General features: G+C 40.2%; 4 protein-coding genes across 4 annotated transcripts; all 4 read left to right on the top strand.

Moving 5' to 3' along the window:
- Positions 1 to 596: 596 nt before the first annotated feature.
- LOC142958995 (odorant receptor 131-2-like) lies at positions 597 to 1,941 on the top strand. Its single transcript, XM_076100090.1, has 2 exons — positions 597 to 696; positions 959 to 1,941. The coding sequence occupies exon 2, from the start codon at positions 973 to 975 to the stop codon at positions 1,939 to 1,941; it is 969 nt and encodes a 322-aa protein (XP_075956205.1). The 5' UTR covers positions 597 to 696; positions 959 to 972.
- A 1,414-nt stretch (positions 1,942 to 3,355) lies between these two features.
- On the top strand, positions 3,356 to 7,677 carry LOC142959415 (prolyl 4-hydroxylase subunit alpha-3-like). Its single transcript, XM_076100666.1, has 4 exons — positions 3,356 to 3,526; positions 4,708 to 4,898; positions 4,980 to 5,177; positions 7,667 to 7,677. The coding sequence occupies exons 1-4, from the start codon at positions 3,414 to 3,416 to the stop codon at positions 7,675 to 7,677; spliced, it is 513 nt and encodes a 170-aa protein (XP_075956781.1). The 5' UTR covers positions 3,356 to 3,413.
- On the top strand, positions 7,678 to 9,188 carry LOC142958971 (odorant receptor 131-2-like). Its single transcript, XM_076100056.1, has one exon. The coding sequence runs from the start codon at positions 7,692 to 7,694 to the stop codon at positions 8,658 to 8,660; it is 969 nt and encodes a 322-aa protein (XP_075956171.1). The 5' UTR covers positions 7,678 to 7,691; the 3' UTR covers positions 8,661 to 9,188.
- Positions 9,189 to 9,974: 786 nt separating this feature from the next.
- Positions 9,975 to 23,894, top strand: p4ha3 (prolyl 4-hydroxylase, alpha polypeptide III). Its single transcript, XM_076100899.1, has 13 exons — positions 9,975 to 10,245; positions 11,417 to 11,571; positions 11,689 to 11,912; positions 14,463 to 14,612; positions 14,696 to 14,747; positions 14,901 to 15,064; positions 16,179 to 16,358; positions 18,138 to 18,202; positions 18,276 to 18,435; positions 18,555 to 18,617; positions 19,121 to 19,189; positions 19,690 to 19,786; positions 20,846 to 23,894. The coding sequence occupies exons 1-13, from the start codon at positions 10,058 to 10,060 to the stop codon at positions 20,914 to 20,916; spliced, it is 1,638 nt and encodes a 545-aa protein (XP_075957014.1). The 5' UTR covers positions 9,975 to 10,057; the 3' UTR covers positions 20,917 to 23,894.
- The last annotated feature ends 295 nt before the right edge of the window (positions 23,895 to 24,189 follow it).

The raw sequence follows: 24,189 nt of genomic DNA, 5'->3' as shown, positions 1-24,189 counted from the left end.
GAGAACATAGAATATATTATTTTATAAAGTCTAAGGACACTAAAGCTGCAACAATTAGTCGGTTAATCGACTAGTCGATCAAAAGAAAATTAATAGCAAACTATTTTGATAATAAATTCATAATTTCATTCATTTTTTAAAGCAAACATGTCAAAATATTTGGTGATTCCAACTTCTCTGCTTTTCTTTGTCTTACATAGTAATCAAAACATATTTGGCTTTGGTCCGTTGGACAGAAAATTTGGAATAAATGGAGAAAGATCCCGGGTTGCCAGTGTCAGCAATGAGTCACCTTGAAGCTGTGGTTCCGTATACGAACTGGTGTTTGTCTGATTTTAAAAGAGTACGCATGGGATTAGATGTCAGCTGAAGAATAAGAATTAAAAAAGGGGCTTTGCTTTTATACAGGCCCCTTTAATCAAAACAGGTTATTTTGATATCATACATTGTGAACTTGTCTGCTGAACTGCTTCCATACTGCAACAGGATCCCATATCCCCACTGAAATCTTCATCAATGAGAAACGTCATGCTCCATGACGATAGCACGTAAATAATGTGTCTCTGGAGGAATTGGGCCAAACACTTGAGATAAGAGGCAGAACATCCCAAAGATGTTGTACATTTAAGCTGTATGATAAGAAGTACAGCAATCCAAAGCTTTTCTTCTGACTGATGAAGACATTCTTAGGTGAGTGTAAGGCTCTTTTATTCTGAAGGTTGAATGTGTACTAAGTCAAAGTGCAAATATAGAAAAAGACAAAATAGTATGTTTTGTTGTTTTGTGAGGGTTCTTTCTCAATTATCAAGCATTTGTGTTGCTCTTTTATGTTATTAGCTCAATTGTATGCTTATTCTAATCCTAATTAAATTATCAAAAAAATACCTGTATATTTTAGGATGTATTTTAGTGGGTGTCTTGACGTTAAACTTATTTCTCTTTAACAGGTTGGCTCTAGTGCCCAGTTGAAAAATGCATAATTTGACTGAATTTCCAGGCAATGCAACTACCTACAACAGCCTGTCTGTGATCATCAAGGTGTGTGCTGTTATCCCTGTCTTCTGCATCTTCCTCTACTGCATTGCTGTCATGTTGCACATCTTTGCATCTCACAGGCAGTACCTGGACTCTACCCGTTACATCCTGTTTGCCTACATGCTGACTAATGACACTCTCCAGCTCTTGTCCTCTGTGCTGCTCTTCCTGTTTGTCATGGGCCAGGTGAAATTGTCTCTTGCCTACTGTATTCCTCTGCTATTCCTTTCTACTGCCACGTTCCAGAACACACCTTTAATCCTGGCCACCATGTGTCTGGAGCGCTATGTTGCCATCTTCTATCCGCTGCAGCGCCCGGCCGCCTGGCGCTCAGACCGTATCTGGGTAATTATTCTGTTCCTGTGGCTCATCAGCTGTATCTACCCTATTGTTAAGTACTCAATCGTTGCGAGAGATTCTGCTGCAGTGGATATCCTCTCCACCTCTGTGCTTTGCAAACCTAACATTGTCACAACATCTCCAGTCCAGGCTTTGTTCCAACTTGGTATATATATTCTCTTTTTTGCAGTCGTGGCTGTTGTCATCCTCTTTACATACGTTAGAATCCTGCTGGAAACAAGGAAGCTGAGACAGGACAAAGTGTCTTTGAGCAAAGCCATGCACACGGTGCTGCTACACGGCTTTCAGCTGCTGCTGTGCATTTTGTCCTTCACTCACCCCATCACTGAAACTTCCTTAGTGTTGCATACCAACTGGCTACCAGAGGACATTGCCTTTTTTAATTATTTCTGTTTCATCCTCACTCCACGCTTTCTCAGCCCGCTCATCTACGGCTTTAGAGATCAGAATGTCAGGGGCAGCATCACGAAGACAATTCTCTGCTGCTCAAACAAAGTCAAACCTGGTGAGAGAGGCAAGCTTCAGGACAACCTGTCTGCTTCTTGAACTGGCTGATGTAGTTTTGACAGAGCTCTCAAACCTAATGCACAAATGTCAAAAGATGTATTTGGGATTTTTAAACAATTTTTCTGCATGTCTTGTAAAGTTTTAAAAAGCACTGTGTACTGTTTCCTCAAAAAAGGCCTTAGAAAGTATTGAAAAGTCTTAAATTTATTAACAAAAGTAGCAATTAACGATATTTTTTATTGGTTGCTGCAGTCAGCAATATTAGTTATGTATTGCTGTGGGAAAAGTGGGATTAATTTGACAATGTATTTAGCATGCAGGAAGCCGTTAAATCATTTTATGTAGAGGTTCAGTCAGCACCATCAGACCTGCAGGAAATGCTGTCACTATTGCTGTTAAACATAAACCAGGCAGTGATCATATTTCTGTGCCAGCAGCATCAATAAAGATTACTAAATTCAGTGAGTGAATTCAAGGTACTTTACATAATGTCAAACAGCTGCTGCTGGGATCAATGTGTTTTTCCCTGGTGCAAAACTGCTGTTTGAATTCATAAACACCATTTTTGATGCTGATAAAATTTGTCAAAATTGTGTTACAAGTCTCCTGTTTTCTGTAAGTATACGTATGAGTGGTGATGTTATATATGGTGCAGGCTTATCACCAAGTCAATTATACAATGATATGAGAAAATTGTGAGTTTGTGTGGTTACCTTTAAATCCATTATATACTTTATTGTTTTGTTACTGAATAGCGCATCACATTATATATAATATTCATAAACACTGAACAGCAATCATTTACAGTTTGTTCTCTCTAATGTTTTTAAAGATTCTCCACAACAATGAAGTCACTCAAAAGGTATTTACTGTGCAGCTCTAAAATATCAGTTTGGTTGTTGTACAAAGCATTCACCTCACCTGCAGGTGTCGCACTGACTCCATACTCAATACCTAATGCATATAACCTTTTCTTTTTTTTTTAGCAAATGACTTACCCTAATCAATCACTTTAAACAGATAAAAATAAATTGAATGAGATTGGTGCATAAATTATACCCTGGTTAAACCATTTGCATGAAACAATTGCGCTCAAACTGCATGTGAAGCCCGTTTAATCTGAAACAGCCCCCACAAACTGCCGCTGGACCCTAACTCCAGGAAGTTTTATGTATTCCTGTTATTAATAGTGCAAATAAACCTGCTTGCTGTAATGAGAAACGAATTGTCCTGACTGAATACAGCCCGCAGGCCAGTCCCATAAACAGATGGAGAAAGCTGATCTCAGGGCAGATGAGGGAGATCCCCGTGTGGACTTTAGAGGCACGTTTGTAAATCCTGAAGATCCTCAGTTCAGGGCAGTGAGAGAGGAGCTTACCCGCAGAAGCTGCTGCAGGAGAGAGGGAATGCATTTATTATCTGCAGATAATCTGGAGATGATGTATCCCACACGCGTTTACCTCAGTTGGAGTCTCCTGGCTGTAGCTGTGATCCCCGTGTCTTTAGGTGAAATGTATACGTCGCTGCTGAACGTCAAGCAGGCGATCGGTGTTGAACGGAAGCTGATCGATTACTTGAGAACTTACATTGACCACGAGTCAGAGCGACTGGAGGACATCAAGCGGTGAGTGACATGCAAGAGGACACATGTTAAACTATTCATTGAGTTCCTCGGGGTTTTGTTGGTCCACAACTCTGAGAAACATCACCGCACATCTGAACTGTCTGTGGCGAGTTAAAGGACTAATTCACAGCATTTTTTACTTACTGTAAAGATACTAGACTGTGACAAACCCTGTAACCCCTCCACAGACAGTGAGTAATAATGGGACATGCGTTTGGGAATGAGGGTGAGAGCACATGTGGAGATTTATGGTCACATTTTTAGACCCACAGCTGGGAATCCTGCATTTAAATTAACCTCATTTGGATGAAATTATACAAAAATGACACAAGTCCAACCAAAGAAAAACAAGTCACCTGATGACATTATCGGTTCTTGTCTGATTTACAGCTCAGGAGATTTGACTTAAACGTGTCTAAACTTGTTGAAATAACACAGTTTAAGTTCTGTTTTCGGATGTTTCTTTACAAGAAGAGTGTTTAATCAGCTGCAGTTTCTTTCCAGTCAGAAACCTTCATTATTAAAGACTTATCCAGTCACTTCCCACCAATTTTATAATTTAATTTCCTGGAGGAGCCCCTTTGACCATAAAAAACATTTGCTTAATTGTGGTGGCTGTTTTGTGATGTGAGGTTGGAAAATGGGTCATGCATCAGCTTTATTCATCAGTTTTAACAATATGTGATGATGATGTTGATGATGATGTTGATGATGATAGTGGTAAACGTTGCAGATCTTTCCGTCCAGAAAGTCAAAGAATCTAAGTTATCTTATGGCACAATGTTACTATATAAACAACCTTCTTAATCGTGCCCAATGATCCTCATACTGAGTTATACATTTTGTATGGTAAATATATCTTTTTGTATGATGTCAACATTTTGGTATCATAGCTGTTAGTATTGATTAATGTTTATTTCCAGTGTGTTGTTGATGTAAAGTACCACCTTTAATCAATCTGTTGTTACTATTTCTGCCCTGTAAGGTGGACATTGGTCTTTTTTTTTTTTTCAACCAATATACCCGACTAAATAAATCTTGCTGTGCCAAAGAGAGCATTCTCTTTTCTATTTTTCAAAAGCACTGTAAGGTTCCCACGTCTCACTTGCTGCATGCAAAACTGTCTGAGCGCTTGGTCTCCTCTTTCTTTTTGTAACTGCAGTCTACAATTTTCCCCACAGCTTTTATGCCAAAGTGTCAGACCTGCACACTGAACTTTACCAAGGCCGGGCAACCGCGATGGCAAACCCGCTGGTGGCATTCAGCCTGATCAAGAGGCTGCATTCAGAGTGGCTGAATGTAGTCCACAGCAATGAAGCCCTGGAGAACACACAAGGTTGGCTCACCGCGTTCTTTACAGACACATCTGGTGGTGATAACTGACGCCCCCCTCCTCTTCTCTGCTGTCACCACCCCAGCCCCCCAGCTCACCTTTTGGCACTCTGCTGTCCAGCCCTCAGGTCCAGTTACAAGGAGGAAGAGGGCGTTCTGCCCAAACTGGAAGACCTCCAGGGGGCTGCCAAGGGCCTGATGAGGCTGCAGGATGTGTATGCTCTCCAGGTTGCGAGCCTCGTAAGGGGTCGTTTCCAGAGAGTCACTAATGGCGAGCCTATTGATGTCTACCTGCCCGCAGTGTCTTTCGCGCTGTCTGGTGATGACTGCTTTCTGGTTGGAAAGGTACACAATCCATTATTTTCCTTTATTTTTTCCTCCCGTTGTTTTAACAGCTATTGAAATGTAACCATGTTAGAAGTTTAAAGGGGAAATCACTCTTTGGGGAAACTACTAACAACTCTTTTCAGGGTTCACAGCCCAAACATGTTGGGAACCACAGGTTTGTTCTTCAGCAATGTATTAGATTCAAAGAGTTCAAAAATCGTATTCTGCAAAGTAACTATCTATAGCTTGCAATGGAGTAAATGTATAAAGTAATATGAAATAAAAATATAAGGCACAATACCTCAAATTGTACATGAGTGCATTTCTCGAGGATATGTACTGTGCTACTCCCCACCAACTGTTTGTTCTTCTCATCTGTATTCCCTAAAATTCAGCAAAGAAATGTGATGAGAGTGTTGAAAGAAGTCTGTCATCCTTCGTAGTCTCTTTTCAGAGTAAAATAAGCTGCGAGTGCACGAGTAATGAAAGGGAGAGATATTTGAAAGATGTTGCTGTGAAAGTGTCCCCCCCCCCCCCCCCCCCCCTTCATTAACATCCCATTCCAAAGGTCTGCAAAATAATTTTATTCCAAACCTGTCAGTCACTGTGAGATGGGAATCCAGTCAGCCTGAAAACAAGTGGACTTCTTCCCATTGCGTGCCTGGGAATCCGTTTCATGTGAAGATGAAAATACTATTATCCAAGTAAGAAAGGGGAAAAAAGGTTTCCCTGCAATGAATTCCACTGTTTATGTACAGTGGTGATGTGTAAGGGCAGGGCACTGTGTGGGAGAGAAATCCTGATGGAAAAGACATTATCTCACGCAGCAGAGGTCTTTGGAGCAAAGAGCATGAGCTTGCCTTCACTTGTACTGAGGCTGAGATTATCTGACACCATCATACAGAGATGCTTAGTTTTAGGGTGTCGTCAGCAAAAGAACTGCCTGCACATGCTTTTATATAAACTGATCCTCAAAACCGGTAGGGTTTGTTAACAGATGTTTGTAGCTTGTCCATTTTATTTGGAGGCATTTTAAAGCAGGAGAACTACTGATGCTTCCCTCAGGCTATTCTGAGATCTGCAGAATATAAGAATTCATTGGTTCTTTAGAGACTAACTGTTCTCAAATTATGGGGCGCAATGTTGTGAACTGAGTGTGTGGTAGCGGAGATAAGTTGTGTGTGTGATTAGTTGAGTGTGCTTTTGGGGGGTTAAATGGTACACTGGAATTTTTGTTTGTGTGCTATCTAGATGGGTTGTGGATACAATCTGGGGAGCCTCGTGTCACTCAGTTTTTATTTGGGTGCTGTCAGGCCGGTAGTCAGCACCTACTTAATCAAGTTAAGTCAGCTACAAAAGCAACTTGAGTCCAGCTAAAGAGATATACTGTGGCCAGTGTTCATGACCTTCTTACTTTAAAAATAATCCTGACGGTGTTATTTGATCAGTAGACATGTAGATCTATCCACAATGTACTAGCTTGAGAGGTCAGACACGTGTAATCTCTTAGATTCACATCCAGTCAATGAATCAGGTTGAGAACATAGAATATATTATTTTATAAAGTCTAAGGACACTAAAGCTGCAACAATTAGTCAGTTAATCGACTAGTCAATCAAAAGAAAATTAATAGCAAACTATTTTGATAATAAATTCATAATTTCATTAATGTTTTAAAGCAAACGTCAAAATATTTGGTGATTTCAACTTCTCTGCTTTTCTTTGTCTTACATAGTAATCAAAACATATTTGGCTTTGGTCCGTTGGACAGAAGATTTGGAATAAATGGAGAAAGATCCCGGGTTACCAGTGTCAGCAATGAGTCACCTTGAAGCTGTGGTTCCGTATACGAACTGGTGTTTGTCTGATTTTAAAAGAGTACGCATGGGATTAGATGTCAGCTGAAGAATAAGAATTAAAAAGGGGCTTTGCTTTTATACAGGCCCCTTTAATCAAAACAGGTTATTTTGATATCATACATTGTGAACTTGTCTGCTGAACTGCTTCCATACTGCAACAGGATCCCATATCCCCACTGAAATCTTCATCAATGAGAAACGTCATGCTCCATGACGATAGCACGTAAATAATGTGTCTCTGGAGGAATTGGGCCAAACACTTGAGATAAGAGGCAGAACATCCCAAAGATGTTGTACATTTAAGCTGTATGATAAGAAGTACAGCAATCCAAAGCTTTTCTTCTGACTGATGAAGACATTCTTAGGTGAGTGTAAGGCTCTTTTATTCTGAAGGTTGAATGTGTACTAAGTCAAAGTGCAAATATAGAAAAAGACAAAATAGTATGTTTTGTTGTTTTGTGAGGGTTCTTTCTCAATTATCAAGCATTTGTGTTGCTCTTTTATGTTATTAGCTCAATTGTATGCTTATTCTAATCCTAATTAAATTATCAAAAAAATACCTGTATATTTTAGGATGTATTTTAGTGGGTGTCTTGACGTTAAACTTATTTCTCTTTAACAGGTTGGCTCTAGTGCCCAGTTGAAAAATGCATAATTTGACTGAATTTCCAGGCAATGCAACTACCTACAACAGCCTGTCTGTGATCATCAAGGTGTGTGCTGTTATCCCTGTCTTCTGCATCTTCCTCTACTGCATTGCTGTCATGTTGCACATCTTTGCATCTCACAGGCAGTACCTGGACTCTACCCGTTACATCCTGTTTGCCTACATGCTGACTAATGACACTCTCCAGCTCTTGTCCTCTGTGCTGCTCTTCCTGTTTGTCATTGGCGAGGTGAAATTGTCTATTGCCTACTGTATTCCTCTGCTAGTCCTTTCTACTGCCACGTTCCAGAACACACCTTTAATCCTGGCCACCATGTGTCTGGAGCGCTATGTTGCCATCTTCTATCCGCTGCAGCGCCCGGCCGCCTGGCGCTCAGACCGTATCTGGGTAATTATTCTGTCCCTGTGGCTCATCAGCTGTATCTACCCTATTGTTAAGTACTCCATCGTTGCGAGGGATTCTGCTGCAGTGGATATCCTCTCCACCTCTGTGCTTTGCAAATCTACCATTGTCACAACATCTCCAGTCCAGGCTTTGTTCCAACTTGGTATATATATTCTCTTTTTTGCAGTCGTGGCTGTTGTCATCCTCTTTACATACGTTAGAATCCTGCTGGAAACAAGGAAGCTGAGACAGGACAAAGTGTCTGTGAGCAAAGCCATGCACACGGTGCTGCTACACGGCTTTCAGCTGCTGCTGTGCATTTTGTCCTTCACTCACCCCATCACTGAAACTTTCTTAGTGTTGCATACCAACTGGCTACCAACGGACATTTCCTTTTTTAATTATTACTGTTTCATCCTCACTCCACGCTTTCTCAGCCCGCTCATCTACGGCTTTAGAGATCAGAATCTCAGGGGCAGCATCACGAAGACAATTCTCTGCTGCTCAAACAAAGTCAAACCTGGTGAGAGAGGCAAGCTTCAGGACAACCTGTCTGCTTCTTGAACTGGCTGATGTAGTTTTGACAGAGCTCTCAAACCTAATGCACAAATGTCAAAAGATGTATTTGGGATTTTTAAACAATTTTTCTGCATGTCTTGTAAAGTTTTAAAAAGCACTGTGTACTGTTTCCTCAAAAAAGGCCTTAGAAAGTATTGAAAAGTCTTACATTTATTAACAAAAGTAGCAATTAACGATATTTTTTATTGGTTGCTGCAGTCAGCAATATTAGTTATGTATTGCTGTGGGAAAAGTGGGATTAATTTGACAATGTATTTAGCATGCAGGAAGCCGTTAAATCATTTTATGTAGAGGTTCAGTCAGCACCATCAGACCTGCAGGAAATGCTGTCACTATTGCTGTTAAACATAAACCAGGCAGTGATCATATTTCTGTGCCAGCAGCATCAATAAAGATTACTAAATTCAGTGAGTGAATTCAAGGTACTTTACATAATGTCAAACAGCTGCTGCTGGGATCAATGTGTTTTTCCCTGGTGCAAAACTGCTGTTTGAATTCATAAACACCATTTTTGATGCTGATAAAATTTGTCAAAATTGTGTTACAAGTCTCCTGTTTTCTGTAAGTATACGTATGAGTGGTGATGATATATATGGTGCAGGCTTATCACCAAGTCAATTATACAATGATATGAGAAAATTGTGAGTGTGTGTGGTTACCTTTAAATCCATTATATACTTTATTGTTTTGTTACTGAATAGCGCATCACATTATATATAATATTCATAAACACTGAACAGCAATCATTTACAGTTTGTTCTCTCTAATGTTTTTAAAGATTCTCCACAACAATGAAGTCACTCAAAAGGTATTTACTGTGCAGCTCTAAAATATCAGTTTGGTTGTTGTACAAAGCATTCACCTCACCTGCAGGTGTCGCACTGACTCCATACTCAATACCTAATGCATATAACCTTTTCTTTTTTTTTTAGCAAATGACTTACCCTAATCAATCACTTTAAACAGATAAAAATAAATTGAATGAGATTGGTGCATAAATTATACCCTGGTTAAACCATTTGCATGAAACAATTGCGCTCAAACTGCATGTGAAGCCCGTTTAATCTGAAACAGCCCCCACAAACTGCCGCTGGACCCTAACTCCAGGAAGTTTTATGTATTCCTGTTATTAATAGTGCAAATAAACCTGCTTGCTGTAATGAGAAACGAATTGTCCTGACTGAATACAGCCCGCAGGCCAGTCCCATAAACAGATGGAGAAAGCTGATCTCAGGGCAGATGAGGGAGATCCCCGTGTGGACTTTAGAGGCACGTTTGTAAATCCTGAAGATCCTCAGTTCAGGGCAGTGAGAGAGGAGCTCACCCGCAGAAGCTGCTGCAGGAGAGAGGGAATACGTTTATTATCTGCAGATAATCTGGAGATGATGTATCCCACACGCGTTTACCTCAGTTGGAGTCTCCTGGCTGTAGCTGTGATCCCCGTGTCTTTAGGTGAAATGTATACGTCGCTGCTGAACGTCAAGCAGGCGATCGGTGTTGAACGGAAGCTGATCGATTACTTGAGAACTTACATTGACCACGAGTCAGAGCGACTGGAGGACATCAAGCGGTGAGTGACATGCAAGAGGACACATGTTAAACTATTCATTGAGTTCCTCGGGGTTTTGTTGGTCCACAACTCTGAGAAACATCACCGCACATCTGAACTGTCTGTGGCGAGTTAAAGGACTAATTCACAGCATTTTTTACTTACTGTAAAGATACTAGACAAACCCTGTAACCCCTCCACAGACAGTGAGTAATAATGGGACATGCGTTTGGGAATGAGGGTGAGAGCACATGTGGAGATTTATGGTCACATAGACCCACAGCTGGGAATCCTGCATTTAAATTAACCTCATTTGGATGAAATTATACAAAAATGACACGAGTCCAACCAAAGAAAATCAAGTCACCTGATGACATCGGTTCTTGTCTGATTTACAGCTCGTGAGATTTGACTTAAACTTGTCTAAACTTGTGGAAATAACACAGTTTAATTAAGTTCTGTTTTCGGATGTTTCTTTACAAGAAGAGTGTTTAATCAGCTGCAGTTTCTTTCCAGTCAGAAACCTTCATTATTAAAGACTTATCCAGTCACTTCCCACCAATTTTATAATTTAATTTCCTGGAGGAGCCCCTTTGACCATAAAAACATTTGCTTAATTGTGGTGGCTGTTTTGTGATGTGAGGTTGGAAAATGGGTCATGCATCAGCTTTATTCATCAGTTTTAACAATATGTGATGATGATGTTGATGATGATGTTGATGATGATAGTGGTAAATGTTGCAGATCTTTCCGTCCAGAAAGTCAAAGAATCTAAGTTATCTTATGGCACAATGTTACTATATAAACAACCTTCTTAATCGTGCCCAATGATCCTCATACTGAGTTATACATTTTGTATGGTAAATATATCTTTTTGTATGATGTCAACATTTTGGTATCATAGCTGTTAGTATTGATTAATGTTTATTTCCAGTGTGTTGTTGATGTAAAGTACCACCTTTAATCAATCTGTTGTTACTATTTCTGCCCTGTAAGGTGGACATTGGTCTTTTTTTTTTTTTCAACCAATATACCCGACTAAATAAATCTTGCTGTGCCAAAGAGAGCATTCTCTTTTCTATTTTTCAAAAGCACTGTAAGGTTCCCACGTCTCACTTGCTGCATGCAAAACTGTCTGAGCGCTTGGTCTCCTCTTTCTTTTTGTAACTGCAGTCTACAATTTTCCCCACAGCTTTTATGCCAAAGTGTCAGACCTGCACACTGAACTTTACCAAGGCCGGGCAACCGCGATGGCAAACCCGCTGGTGGCATTCAGCCTGATCAAGAGGCTGCATTCAGAGTGGCTGAATGTAGTCCACAGCAATGAAGCCCTGGAGAACACACAAGGTTGGCTCACCGCGTTCTTTACAGACACATCTGGTGGTGATAACTGACGCCCCCCTCCTCTTCTCTGCTGTCACCACCCCAGCCCCCCAGCTCACCTTTTGGCACTCTGCTGTCCAGCCCTCAGGTCCAGTTACAAGGAGGAAGAGGGCGTTCTGCCCAAACTGGAAGACCTCCAGGGGGCCGCCAAGGGCCTGATGAGGCTGCAGGATGTGTATGCTCTCCAGGTTGCGAGCCTCGTAAGGGGTCGTTTCCAGAGAGTCACTAATGGCGAGCCTATTGATGTCTACCTGCCCGCAGTGTCTGTCGCGCTGTCTGGTGATGACTGCTTTCTGGTTGGAAAGGTACACAATCCATTATTTTCCTTTATTTTTTCCTCTCGTTGTTTTAACAGTTATTGAAATGTAACCATGTTAGAAGTTTAAAGGGGAAATCACTCTTTGGGGAAACTACTAACAACTCTTTTCAGGGTTCACAGCCCAAACATGTTGGGAACCACAGGTTTGTTCTTCAGCAATGTATTAGATTCAAAGAGTTCAAAAATCGTATTCTGCAAAGTAACTATCTATAGCTTGCAATGGAGTAAATGTATAAAGTAATATGAAATAAAAATATAAGGCACAATACCTCAAATTGTACATGAGTGCATTTCTCAAGGATATGTACTGTGCTACTCCCCACCAACTGTTTGTTCTTCTCATCTGTATTCCCTAAAATTCAGCAAAGAAATGTGATGAGAGTGTTGAAAGAAGTCTGTCATCCTTCGTGGTCTCTTTTCAGAGTAAAATAAGCTGCGAGTGCACGAGTAATGAAAGGGAGAGATATTTGAAAGATGTTGCTGTGAAAGTGTCCCCCCCCCCTTGATTAACATCCCATTCCAAAGGTCTGCAAAATAATTTTATTCCAAACCTGTCAGTCACTGTGAGGTGGGAATCCAGTCAGCCTGAAAACAAGTGGACTTCTTCCCATTGCGTGCCTGGGAATCCGTTTCATGTGAAGATGAAAATACTATTATCCAAGTAAGAAAGGGGAAAAAAAGGTTTCCCTGCAATGAATTCCACTGTTTATGTACAGTGGTGATGTGTAAGGGCAGGGCACTGTGTGGGAGAGAAATCCTGATGGAAAAGACATTATCTCACGCAGCAGAGGTCTTTGGAGCAAAGAGCATGAGCTTGCCTTCACTTGTACTGAGGCTGAGATTATCTGACACCATCATACAGAGATGCTTAGTTTTAGGGTGTCGTCAGCAAAAGAACTGCCTGCACATGCTTTTATATAAACTGCTCCTCAAAACCGGTAGGGTTTGTTAACAGATGTTTGTAGCTTGTCCATTTTATTTGGAGGCATTTTAAAGCAGGAGAACTACTGATGCTTCCCTCAGGCTATTCTGAGATCTGCAGAATATAAGAATTCATTGGTTCTTTAGAGACTAACTGTTCTCAAATGATGGGGCGCAATGTTGTGAACTGAGTGTGTGGTAGCGGAGATAAGTCGTTGTGTGTGTGATTAGTTGAGTGTGTTTTTGGGGGGTTAAATGGTACACTGGAATTTTTGTTTGTGTGCTATCTAGATGGGTTGTGGATACAATCTGGGGAGCCTCGTGTCACTCAGTTTTTATTTGGGTGCTGTCAGGCCGGTAGTCAGCACCTACTTAATCAAGTTAAGTCAACTACAAAAGCAACTTGAGTCCAGCTAAAGAGATATACTGTGGCCAGTGTTCATGACCTTCTTACTTTAAAAATATTCCTGACGGTGTTATTTGATCAGTAGACATGTAGATCTATCCACAATGTACTAGCTTGAGAGGTCAGACACGTGTAATCTCTTAGATTCACATCCAGTCAATGAATCAGGTTGAGAACATAGAATATATTATTTTATAAAGTCTAAGGACACTAAAGCTGCAACAATTAGTCGGTTAATCGACTAGTCGATCAAAAGAAAATGAATAGCAAACTATTTTGATAATAAATTCATAATTTCATTCATTTTTTAAAGCAAACGTCAAAATATTTGGTGATTCCAACTTCTCTGCTTGTCTTTGTCTTACATAGTAATCAAAACATATATGGCTTTGGTCCGTTGGACAGCAAACAAAATCAAATTTGAGGATAATATAATTACCATTTTTCACTTTTTTATAGACCAAACAATGAATCAAATAACAGAGAAAATGATCGGCACATTAATCAATAATAAAAATGATCTGGAGTTGCAGTCCCAGATGAGACCCACAAATTAGAGTCAAAAATAGGCAGAAAATACCAAATGACTGCAGTGGTTGTTACATCACATCCTGTATTCAAGAAGTCAAGCAATGGTGCTTGACTAATTACAACCTTAATTTAATCAGGTAATCTCATTAAGATCAAGATCTCTTTTGCAAGAGAGACCTGAGTACAAGGAAAAAATAAGACGCACAACAAAACAACACCAAACTCAAGCACATCAGAAACAATCTCTAAAATAAGGTCCAAAATAAAAAGGTTGAATTCATCAAATATAGTTTAAGTTGTATAGTCTCATGAAGTCTGTGGTGATTATCTGCTGTATTTCATGTCACATGTCTGTATTCCTCCAACCTGCCATCAGTGGAAAATGCCATTTTTTTTGTAGAAGAGGAAGTAACCAAATGATTTGGCCCAAAGTCGCCCTAAATCCAGCATGCCAAGGTTACATTACGCCAGCTAAATGACAAGATAGAAATGCAACTGGTCTGATTGTGGCTGCTGCCACCGGCCTAGCTAGACTGGCTAACTGCCAGAGAACACAGCCGGCTGACATTTGGTCCTCCAGTGCAGTGCCTGAAAACAGCCTAACATGATGACTCTTTGTTGCCTTTGGAATCACCACATCGTAGTAATTAAAAGTAACCCAGTTGTGATTTCACGCAGGTGGCCTACGAGCAGGAAGACTACTACCACTCAGTGCAGTGGTTGGAGGAGTCGGTGCGTCTCTTCAGGGGACCAGGAGGCAAGTGGAGCCCTGAGAATGCAGGGACTTTAGAGGACGCTCTGGATCACCTGGCCTTCTCTCATTTTAAAGTAGGTAGAAGGACACTTGGGAAATGCACATCTGTTAGATGATTGATGGATAGCACTGCTCTAAATTCCTATCATTGTTTCAGACAGGAAACATCTCCTACGCTCTCAGTTTATCTCAGGAGTTACTGCATCGTGGTAATTACCTTTAATTGACTTGTCCCTTTCCTTAAGTCATGTCTGTGGGGCATAAATCCCCTCTTTATGTCTGTGAACTTGCCGACTGACTGAAGCCTGTACTGTAAGCAACATGCTCTATAAAGTACCACATTTACACATGTTTCTTCTCAGATCCAATGAATGGAAGGGTTTTGCAGAATGTTGAGAAATACGAAAAGCTTCTGCTTTCACGTCCGCCCATACCAATCGGGGTAGATGGGCTGAGGAGACCCGACTCCGATCATTTAAGGACCAGGGACACATACGAGAGGCTCTGCCAGACCAAAGGCTCTCAGGTATTCATCACAGTTAATCATTGTGAACACAAATTGTGTATTTGGGAAAATATATAGAAGGGTTAAGAGATAAGTTAATACAACAACCAGAGTATTCTTAATATTACACATCCAGCAGCACATAACTCACAGCTGGCTATGCTGAACATTTTTTACAACATAGTGGTTTTATGATGAATGATGATTTTTTAAATTATTGACCAGAATTAAAGACCAGAAACCAGAGAAACAAAAAAATACTTTAGGATGGAAACTATAGCCATGATGGTGGTTCTTAGGCACAGCGTTGCTTTGAGCTAAATGCTAAAATCCCCTTGCTGTCAATGACAATGCTAACATTTTTATGTTTAGCAGGTATAACTTTATTATGTTGGTGACCATCTTAGTTTGGTGTGTTAGCATGCTAATATTAGCTTACTATCACCAAAGTACAAATGTCACTAGTTTTGGAGGTATATGGTCATAAAAGTATTAAACATAACAAAACTATGACTTGATGATGGTGATTTATCCAAGTTGTCAAGATATTTCATCATAGTCAGTAAGCCTCATCTTCTGGGGACCATGAATGTCTTTGGGGAAAACTCATCAGCAATCTATCCAAAAGTTGTTGAGCTGTTTCAGTCTGAACCAACGTGTTAAAAACGACCGACACTGCCATTCCTAGAGCCACACTGCTAACATGGCTAAAGGAATGTAACTTCTGCATTTAACCCATCCCTAGCTTATTGGGAGCAGTGGGCTGCTGAGAAGCGGCCGGGGAGCAGTTAGGGGTTTAGTGTCTTGCTCAGGGACACTTCGGCACAGAACTCGTAGCAGCCAAGGATCGAACCTTATGGTTGCCGGACGACCCTCTCTACCCAATGAGCCACGGCCGCCTTTAAACAGCTCCAAGTAGTTTGTCACAGATTTGCCAACATTTTTTAAACCAATCCAAGAGTTTATTAAGATGCAAGTTTGTAATGGGGATGTCCTTGGCCACAGAAGGACTATTCTATTTATTTTTGCAGTTTTAAGCTTGTGTGGCGAGAGAACAAGAGTAATTGTTTGCGAAAAAATAAATACATTTTGTTTTGATCTTGTTAATGGACCTCAGATGCCTGTTTCTCTTTAGCAGCCAATGCAGTTTGAAAACCCCAGACTATTCTGCGACTACTTCACCAACGGGAATCCTCAGCTGCTACTTCTGCCTGTAAGACGTGAAGTGCTGAGCCTGCAGCCGTATGTGGTCCTGTACCACAACTTCATCACTGACACAGAGGCTGAGGACATCAAGAGGACCTCTCATCCAGGAGTGAGTGCATTTTCCTCATCATTTGCGGGTTAAAAACAACTAAAAACATATGTCTCCAATATGTCAGCTTTTTAGCAACTAAGCAATGCTTTTATACACAACACTGCATTTTTTTAGGTAATCCAATTGGGTCGTCAAATGGTTTTGTAATCCCGTATTTTGTTGAGTTTTCTCTCACGGGACTCAAAAAAGCGAAGCTACAAAGCACTTTTTCTTGACAACAGCAAGAGTTCAAGAGAGTCTGTTAAAGATTGTTGAAGTAAACAAATAGATAAATAAATTCAACATTTTGTTGTTGCAATTCGAACGCCTTGTACCTTAGTCTCAAATTTAAGAATCAGGTCTTATTTTTTAACTGTTTTCACACAACTACCTATAACCACCAGGGATCTTGTTTTAAATGTGTCCTTGTTCATGAGTTTGTTCAAGATTTGTTTTGCCCATGTGGTTTCCGCTCTGTTGATGGAAATTATTTGTAATTGGATTAATAGTAAGGGTACCTATAACAAAAATATATTTTGTAAACATGCATATATTACTTGATAAACTGCTCTACTGTGGGTCTGGTTGGTTGCTGTGGTCTAAGCCAACCTTTTCCTGCTGGAAAGACCGTACGGAGGAACACTTGGTCTGCTTCCAAACATTTTCGCAAGGCCGAAAGGAATGAGGGATACATTACTGTAAAAACTTGGCTGACCGCCTCAGACTGTCCAAATAACCCTGTTGGGCTCTGCTGGTAAATATTCAGTCCACTATCATGGAGCCTCAGTATCTATATGAAAGCAACCATCACTCTTCTGCTCATTTTATGGAGAGCTTCAGTGAATGATCCTCAGAGCTGACTCAGTTGGGAATATTTGGTGGGCTAACTCAATTGGTGCCCTATAGTGTCTGTGAGGTTTTGGCATTGTTCAATGAGTTTTCCAGGCTTTGCTCAGATGGAAACCCCTGTACTTATGTCATCATTATGTCAGCCTGTGGGTTTATTGAAAACAGGCCAAGGGTACGGTATTAGTTTGGTGCAGTGAGCAGCCTTCCTTAATGAACATGGTTTACACTTTGTTCATGCTGGATCCCGGAGCCCATACCACAGGTCTGTTGTTTGGAGTTAAGCATTCTTGATGATGAATTGATATGTGAAATAATAATTGTTTTTCAGTTGTTTTTACCATCTTCCCTCTTGCGTAGGCCCTTTGGAGCTGAATGATGTAATGTCTCTCATGGCAATAAGGTGCCTAGAAGTCATCAGGAGTTTGATCTGCAACATTAATCAAGAGTATTCTGTTAGTAGTTTTCTGCATTGTACCAGCTTACGTACCCCATTACAAATTGGAAAAATATGTATGAAACAAGCAGAATGCAGTAGGACGATTCTGCAGTCCCAATAAATCACTGAGGCTTTATTTTAAGAAGGGGAGACTTTCCAGCTCCCTTCCAGACTGAGACTTTGTGGTGCACTTTGACAAGGTGAAGATAAGATGAAACTTAAAACTGATAGCTGCAGGGGAAGAAAAAGGTCATCTGAACACGATAACTCCACCCGCTAACATTGGGCATGCAAAATTAGAAGAATAATGGAAGTCTATCATCGCAGCTTTTTGGATCCACATTCTTGATGTTCTCGAACCTGCTCTCAGTTGTTACTTTGGACACGACATTGGAACACGTTTTCATGCTCTTACTCACATTTCGTCAGGGCCTTTAGCCGGAAAACAAAATGTGGATGCTGTTAACAATCACACGCTCAAAAATGTTTTTTTTTCTGTCTTTGATGACAAGTTGAAACGATCTGTGGTGGCAGCTGGAGAGAATCAAGCAACAGCAGAGTATCGCATCAGCAAGAGGTACAAAAGAGTTACTTGGTAGATATGTGCCTTCATGCTTTCAAGTTGTTATTTATAAATATCTTATTTCTAGTGCGTGGCTGAAGGACTCCGCACACTCCACTGTTGGGAAGCTGGACCACAAGATTTCCATGCTCACAGGTTTGAATGTGAAGCATCCATTTGGCGAGCACCTCCAGGTGGTTAATTATGGGATTGGTGGCCATTATGAGCCTCACTTTGACCATGCTACAGTAAGTTGATTGATAGACTTGTTTAACAAGTTCAGACACTTTATTATATTGCTATAGCTTTCGCATGATTTCTGTGATTGCATTAATCACGATACATCAATTGATTGTATTTATTCCAGTCGCCTTCGAGTCCCGTGTTCAAGCTGAAAACTGGGAATCGAGTGGCAACCTTTATGATATATGTGAGTCAAGTCTTACTCTTACTATCCTATGACCCTGTGTGACCCAGATAGCAGCCAGAGGTTCTTGGCCAGGTTCCTGTTCCTACTGCTCCAACCCATAAATTAAAAAACACAGGCTTTTGCTATGAATGCTGCAAGACTTTGGAGCAACCTGCCTCAGCCTGGATGTGACCTCAGTGCTTAAATTACACTTTTATAAAGGTTCTGTCATGCAAAAAAACAAACTCCAATTTATGTCTCTCACCTACTTCTACATTTTTGCCCTCACTTGTATTTTTCTTCCATTCATTTAAACCATATTCATTTTGTAACTAATCTGTATTCATATATTATTAGTATTGTTTTTGTCATTACGTGAACATTTGAGTAAAATTGGATAGTGATTAAAAAAAAAAAGAATGGTGTTTTGCAAGGTTTTAAAAACTGCAGCAGACAGAGTGGCTTTTCATAAAAAGAGCACATAAACACAAGACACAACTCTGAAGGAATGTCCTTTTCCACAGCTCAGCTCGGTCGAGGCAGGTGGGTCCACAGCCTTCATCTACGCCAACTTCAGCGTTCCTGTCGTGGAGGTAAACACTCTGCAAATGGCTAGATGAGCTCAAAGCAGCGTCTCTTGTCTTTGTGTCATTTTGCCTTGAGCATTATTTTCACCTCACTCCGCGCCTCACTCACATTCTCTGGTGCAGCTGGGAAAATGCTAAAAGGTCAGATCGTGGCAACAACAGCCAGGAGATTCTCTTCACCTCAATACTGCTATTGAATAGTTGAGCCTCAATGGAGGTTGAAGCTGTTTTTCGGTTGATAAATGAGCTGCAGTGGGATTTTTTTACCAGGGCACTCCTGGGGTTTAACCTCTCACCTTCCATTTTATTGAGATTATTTCTGTGTCATATATTAGAGTAAATTGAATATCTTTTGGTCAATCAAATCAATTGTGAAAGGCATTTTGTCGACCAAAAGATGAATCAATTGACCAAGTAATTGTCAGATTGATTGATAATGAAAATATTTGTGAGTTGCAACTTTTCAAACTTATTAAAAGTGCTTTATATTGTTTTTGATTTCACAGAAAGCAGCCATTTTCTGGTGGAATCTCCATAGAAACGGCCAAGGAGACGCAGACACGCTGCATGCTGGCTGCCCTGTGCTCATTGGGGACAAATGGGGTAAGAGTCAGTAGATCCAGTATGATGTGATGATGCTGTCAAAGGGAGAATATCGAAAATAGCAAGGCAGAGCAATTTATCAGAGTCCTTTTAAGTCTTTTTTGCATAATTTTCATGGTCTGTTTCCAGTGTTCATGTTTCTGGTCGTACATGAGCTAATGTGCAACAGCCAGGCAACATCTGGCTGCATCATACAGTTAGAGACATGTGGTGGAAAATTTCTAGGTTAATCGGGAGGAGAGAGTTTATGTTCTCAAATCAATAATGAAGTCATCAGAAGATTCAAAGTTGTCTTTTTCCGTTTATTCTGTTGCAAGAGGGAAGAAAGCACAGCAACTACGTATTCAGTAGACTGCGTGAAACCTTCTTCGACGAAATGCAATATTCAACATCATTTATGCATACAAAGGTTCACGCCTTTACAACTTCAGATAATGCGTCAAAAGGGAGTATGATATTTCAGACACAGGCTGCCTGTTCCTGCGGACGTTAGTTTCTGGAGTCAAGGTCTTGTCTCTGTGTCTCTGTCTTACCAACAAAGAAACAGTGTCTCTTCACTTCTCACCCTTGTGGGAAAAGATAACAAGACACCTGGATACAAAACTTAATTAAATCATCTACTGAAACTGCTGTTCTGTGTCTGCCTGTGTTGTACATTCTCTAACATTTCACATGATACTATAACATAACTTATATATAAGTTAGGTTATGTTATAGTATAGATCGTAATTACGATCTATACTATAACATAATTTCCCATTACAGACGTTACAAAGTTAAGCTCAGTCATTGAGTGCTCATTTTGCATGCTGAATATCTGCTGTTGGTTGGCCCAGATCATGGAACTCCTGAAATGTGTTTTAGGCCCCCAGTTAAACTGACAGAAGGATATTAATCATCACAAAGCAGCAGAATAAGCATTTAATGGTTGTGTTGTTTTTTAGCAACCATATACATAATCAGAAATTAATGCTAAGGCTCAAACTCAAAAAAAGATGCAAAAGCAAGAAAACTTTCATTTATCAACAAACATATTTCACATCTTTCCGTATGTTCCAGTGGCAAACAAATGGATCCATGAGCATGGCCAAGAGTTCCAACATCGCTGCAGCCTGGATCCTGAAGAGTGAGAGGGCTGGAGTGATAGCTGGGCCCCTTGGAGTACAAGAGTAAGCCTCTACAGTTGAGAGGCACAATTGCAGGCGGAGGGGAGGAGGTAGCCAGAAAGTGAGCACACACAGACAGGGGAAGTGAAAGCCGTCGTGGGACAGCCTGCATCTGTTATTGGAGCCCCGGGCCCCAGGGATCCTGGAGCGCACAGTGCTGCAGTGGACATGGATAGCACAAGACTGAGGGGCGGGGTAGAAGAAAGCCGTGGCAGTTGGCAATCAGCCCCCAGAGGCCAAACGCTCTCTTGCTCTTACTGGCGAGTTCCGGCAGATGGAGAGAGGCTTCTGCACACTGTGCTGGTTTCAGTTAACTGTGTTTGCGAAGCTGTTTGCCTCTCCTGCTTGCTTAACAACTGACATCTGCAGCCCTTCTCCAACATTGGGCCCACTCCAGGGTCTGTCGTTACAAATCAACACAGCTGTACTCTGTGCAAACGGCAGAACTTTATTTATTTATGCAGAAGTTTACAAAGATACCAAATGTGCCTGAATTATAGTGAAATTAGTGTATAAAGAGTTTTTTTTTGAGATTTTTTATATTCAAGTCCATTTAAAAGTGATAATGCTTCCATGATGTGCTGGAATAGGCAGATACACAGCATGAGACATTGTTTTACAGAGTGGCAAAACATTTTAGGACTTTAAAGGTAATATGTGTTAGCGACAGAGATTTTGGTTGAAGTTCTTCCGTAATGGGTCATGTCAGAGCTCAGGGCTGCAGCTCAGACTGGTGCTATGAGTCAAAGGAACCAGTCATTGTGAGTCTGCCAGCTAATTCCCAGCTGACTGAACGATGTGGTCGTTGCTGTCTGTGGGAGACTCTTTCAAAAACTGGCTGTATAATGGAACAGATGAACCGGGTCTGTCAGCTTCTTATTGAGCTTCAGAGGCTGGGGGTCATTAATCATGCTCTGCATGCCAAGTGACATGGAACACGTCTGCTCCAGACTTCTTGTCTGAACTCGCATAACCAAAGCTGTGTGCATGCCACTTGGATATCTCAGATAGCTGTGCCTAAGTAGGTCATAACCCATCTTAAACTGAGTGAAGTGGACCATACACTATTACAATTTACTGTATCTGCTTGGGCACTAAGAGGGCTATGTGTGACCTCTAACAATTAAATGAAGATGATCTGTGAGAGTGAAAGGGAGTGACAGAGGAGTAATACCTCTGCCTGCTCACAGTGATACACATTTAAATTCCAGTTCCCAACAGTATATACAAACAGACACACTCTCCAAGTACACACTGACACACAGCAAATATAAGCGCACTGGATGCATATTGCTCATTCCTGTGTGCACACTTAACAGCAGAACTGAATTATTGATGGATAGCAAGACGCTGCTTTTCTGAAGCTGTAATTAGTTTCATTACAAGTATTCATGCCATTTAAACAGTCATAGCTACATTTAGCCTCAAAACACTAAGTAGATGAGACCACAAGTGTATTTCATTTTAAAAATTGTCTCAATATTGTCAACAAGGGGTTAACAACCACTTCAGCTATATTTATGGAAACGCATATTGTGAATATAGAGAAGTGTCCTATGCAAATGATAGATATACTGTATTTTTTTCAGTTTGACTTGAAGCAGCAAGGGTTCATTTAAGATGCTTTTTTTCTTTCATACAATTAAATCAGAAACATAATAAACCAGTAAGTCCAGGAAAGCAGAAAGGTTTAAAGTAATGTTTCACAGGTCCAACTTACAACCTGAAGCCTGACTTTTCCCAGAATTCAAAGGGCTTTATTCTGCACTCATCCTTAATAATAATAATAATAATAATACATTTTATTTATATAGCGCTTTAAAAGGCACTCAAAGACACTTTACATGTTAAAAACAGAAACAATAGAAGCATTTATAATAAGAACAAAATATACGACATAACAGTAAGAAAAAAATAAATAAAATAAAATAAACATGAAAAGAAAGAAAGAAAACATACATGACTGACTTTAGAGGTTAAAAGCAGATTTGAATAGGTGAGTTTTAAGTGCAGTTTTGAAAGTGGCAAGTGACGAAGAATGTCTGAGGTGTTGGGGCAGGGAGTTCCAGAGGGAGGGGGCAGCAACGGAGAAGGCCCTTAACACCTGCAGCGGCCCTCACTGTTACCATGATCACCACAACAAACATGGCTCTAGAGGGACTTGTTGCTATCCAAGAGCATAGTCCAAACATCCTAAAGCATACATGACTACACCATATGCCTACATCGACACGGTGGCAAGTAATTCTGCATATTTAAAGGCAGACTTTATAACACACTGGGACATGCAACAATTTGAGATGTAGTTGATAATATGTTACATAGTTAGTTATTGTACATAACTGATGGAAACATAGACTTGAATACAACGCTGACTTGCAGGGAAGCTGCGCAGCAACAGTTAAATAAAGTGAAGCAGAAATACTGTGAGCCTCTTTTAATCTCAGGTTCGATTAAGACAGAAAATCACTACAAAGTGCTGTTAGTGAGCAGCTTTGTACAGTGATGGAAAGATCAGTGCTGCTCCCCTCTGCTGGTGATGTAAAAGAAGGCTGCATGGTGTTAGTGAAAACTTGAAATGTTTTTCACTCTATTCAAATGTTCGTGCTACTTTTATTGTAAAGTTTCACAATAATTTATAATGTGTTTTTTTTTTTTTGTAAAATGTTGACTGGATTATGTATTGTGTATTATGTATTATTATGTTTTGGTCCCACAGTCTAAAAACATGCAGTTAAGGTTAATTGGTGATTTTTCTCTCAATGTGGGTCACAATGTGTGAAACCACAATATTGACCTTTTTCGATATATTTTGGATGCATTAATGGCATTGCAGTCATGTTGAATTACTTTTGATGTATTGTTTTATTTGATTGCCTCTGTATTCCCCTTGCCAGCAAATGTGCCATATAAATCCATTGAATAAAAAAAGAATCGTCTAATGCAATTTGGGGTAAAAATCAATGACAGTAATTAAACAAGAGATATGTTTCACTATTAAAAAGTGAAACACATGCAATGAATGGAAAAAATAAAGTAAAGTTATTAAGTTAAGTTTTATTTATTATTACTTAGTTTTACTAAACAAATGTAATATACCTTATAATATCGAACAATATATTATGATTTTAAAAATCTGGTTCTATAAATTATTTGAGTGAATAGGTGCAATACTATACAGGCAAATTTCATAAATTAGATCTGAACCAAATATGCCTAAATACAAGACTTTTATCC

This window comes from Anarhichas minor, unplaced genomic scaffold (genome assembly GCF_050575085.1).
Source record: "Anarhichas minor isolate MPS153535 unplaced genomic scaffold, ASM5057508v1 ptg000026l, whole genome shotgun sequence".
In the NCBI taxonomy this organism is placed as follows: Eukaryota; Metazoa; Chordata; class Actinopteri; order Perciformes; family Anarhichadidae; genus Anarhichas; species Anarhichas minor.
The sequence above is the reverse complement of the archived record's forward strand: the minus strand, read 5'-3'. Positions and strand labels throughout refer to the sequence as shown.

Coding starts and splice junctions, on each gene's coding strand:
- LOC142958995 (XM_076100090.1), top strand. CDS start 973: ATGCATAATTTGACTGAATTTCCAGGCAATGCAACTACCTACAACAGC.
- LOC142959415 (XM_076100666.1), top strand. CDS start 3,414: ATGTATACGTCGCTGCTGAACGTCAAGCAGGCGATCGGTGTTGAACGG. Junction 3,527..4,707: donor CGACTGGAGGACATCAAGCG/GTGAGTGACATG, acceptor TTTTCCCCACAG/CTTTTATGCCAAAGTGTCAG. Junction 4,899..4,979: donor CTTTACAGACACATCTGGTG/GTGATAACTGAC, acceptor TCTGCTGTCCAG/CCCTCAGGTCCAGTTACAAG.
- LOC142958971 (XM_076100056.1), top strand. CDS start 7,692: ATGCATAATTTGACTGAATTTCCAGGCAATGCAACTACCTACAACAGC.
- p4ha3 (XM_076100899.1), top strand. CDS start 10,058: ATGATGTATCCCACACGCGTTTACCTCAGTTGGAGTCTCCTGGCTGTA. Junction 10,246..11,416: donor CGACTGGAGGACATCAAGCG/GTGAGTGACATG, acceptor TTTTCCCCACAG/CTTTTATGCCAAAGTGTCAG. Junction 14,748..14,900: donor TCAGGAGTTACTGCATCGTG/GTAATTACCTTT, acceptor GTTTCTTCTCAG/ATCCAATGAATGGAAGGGTT.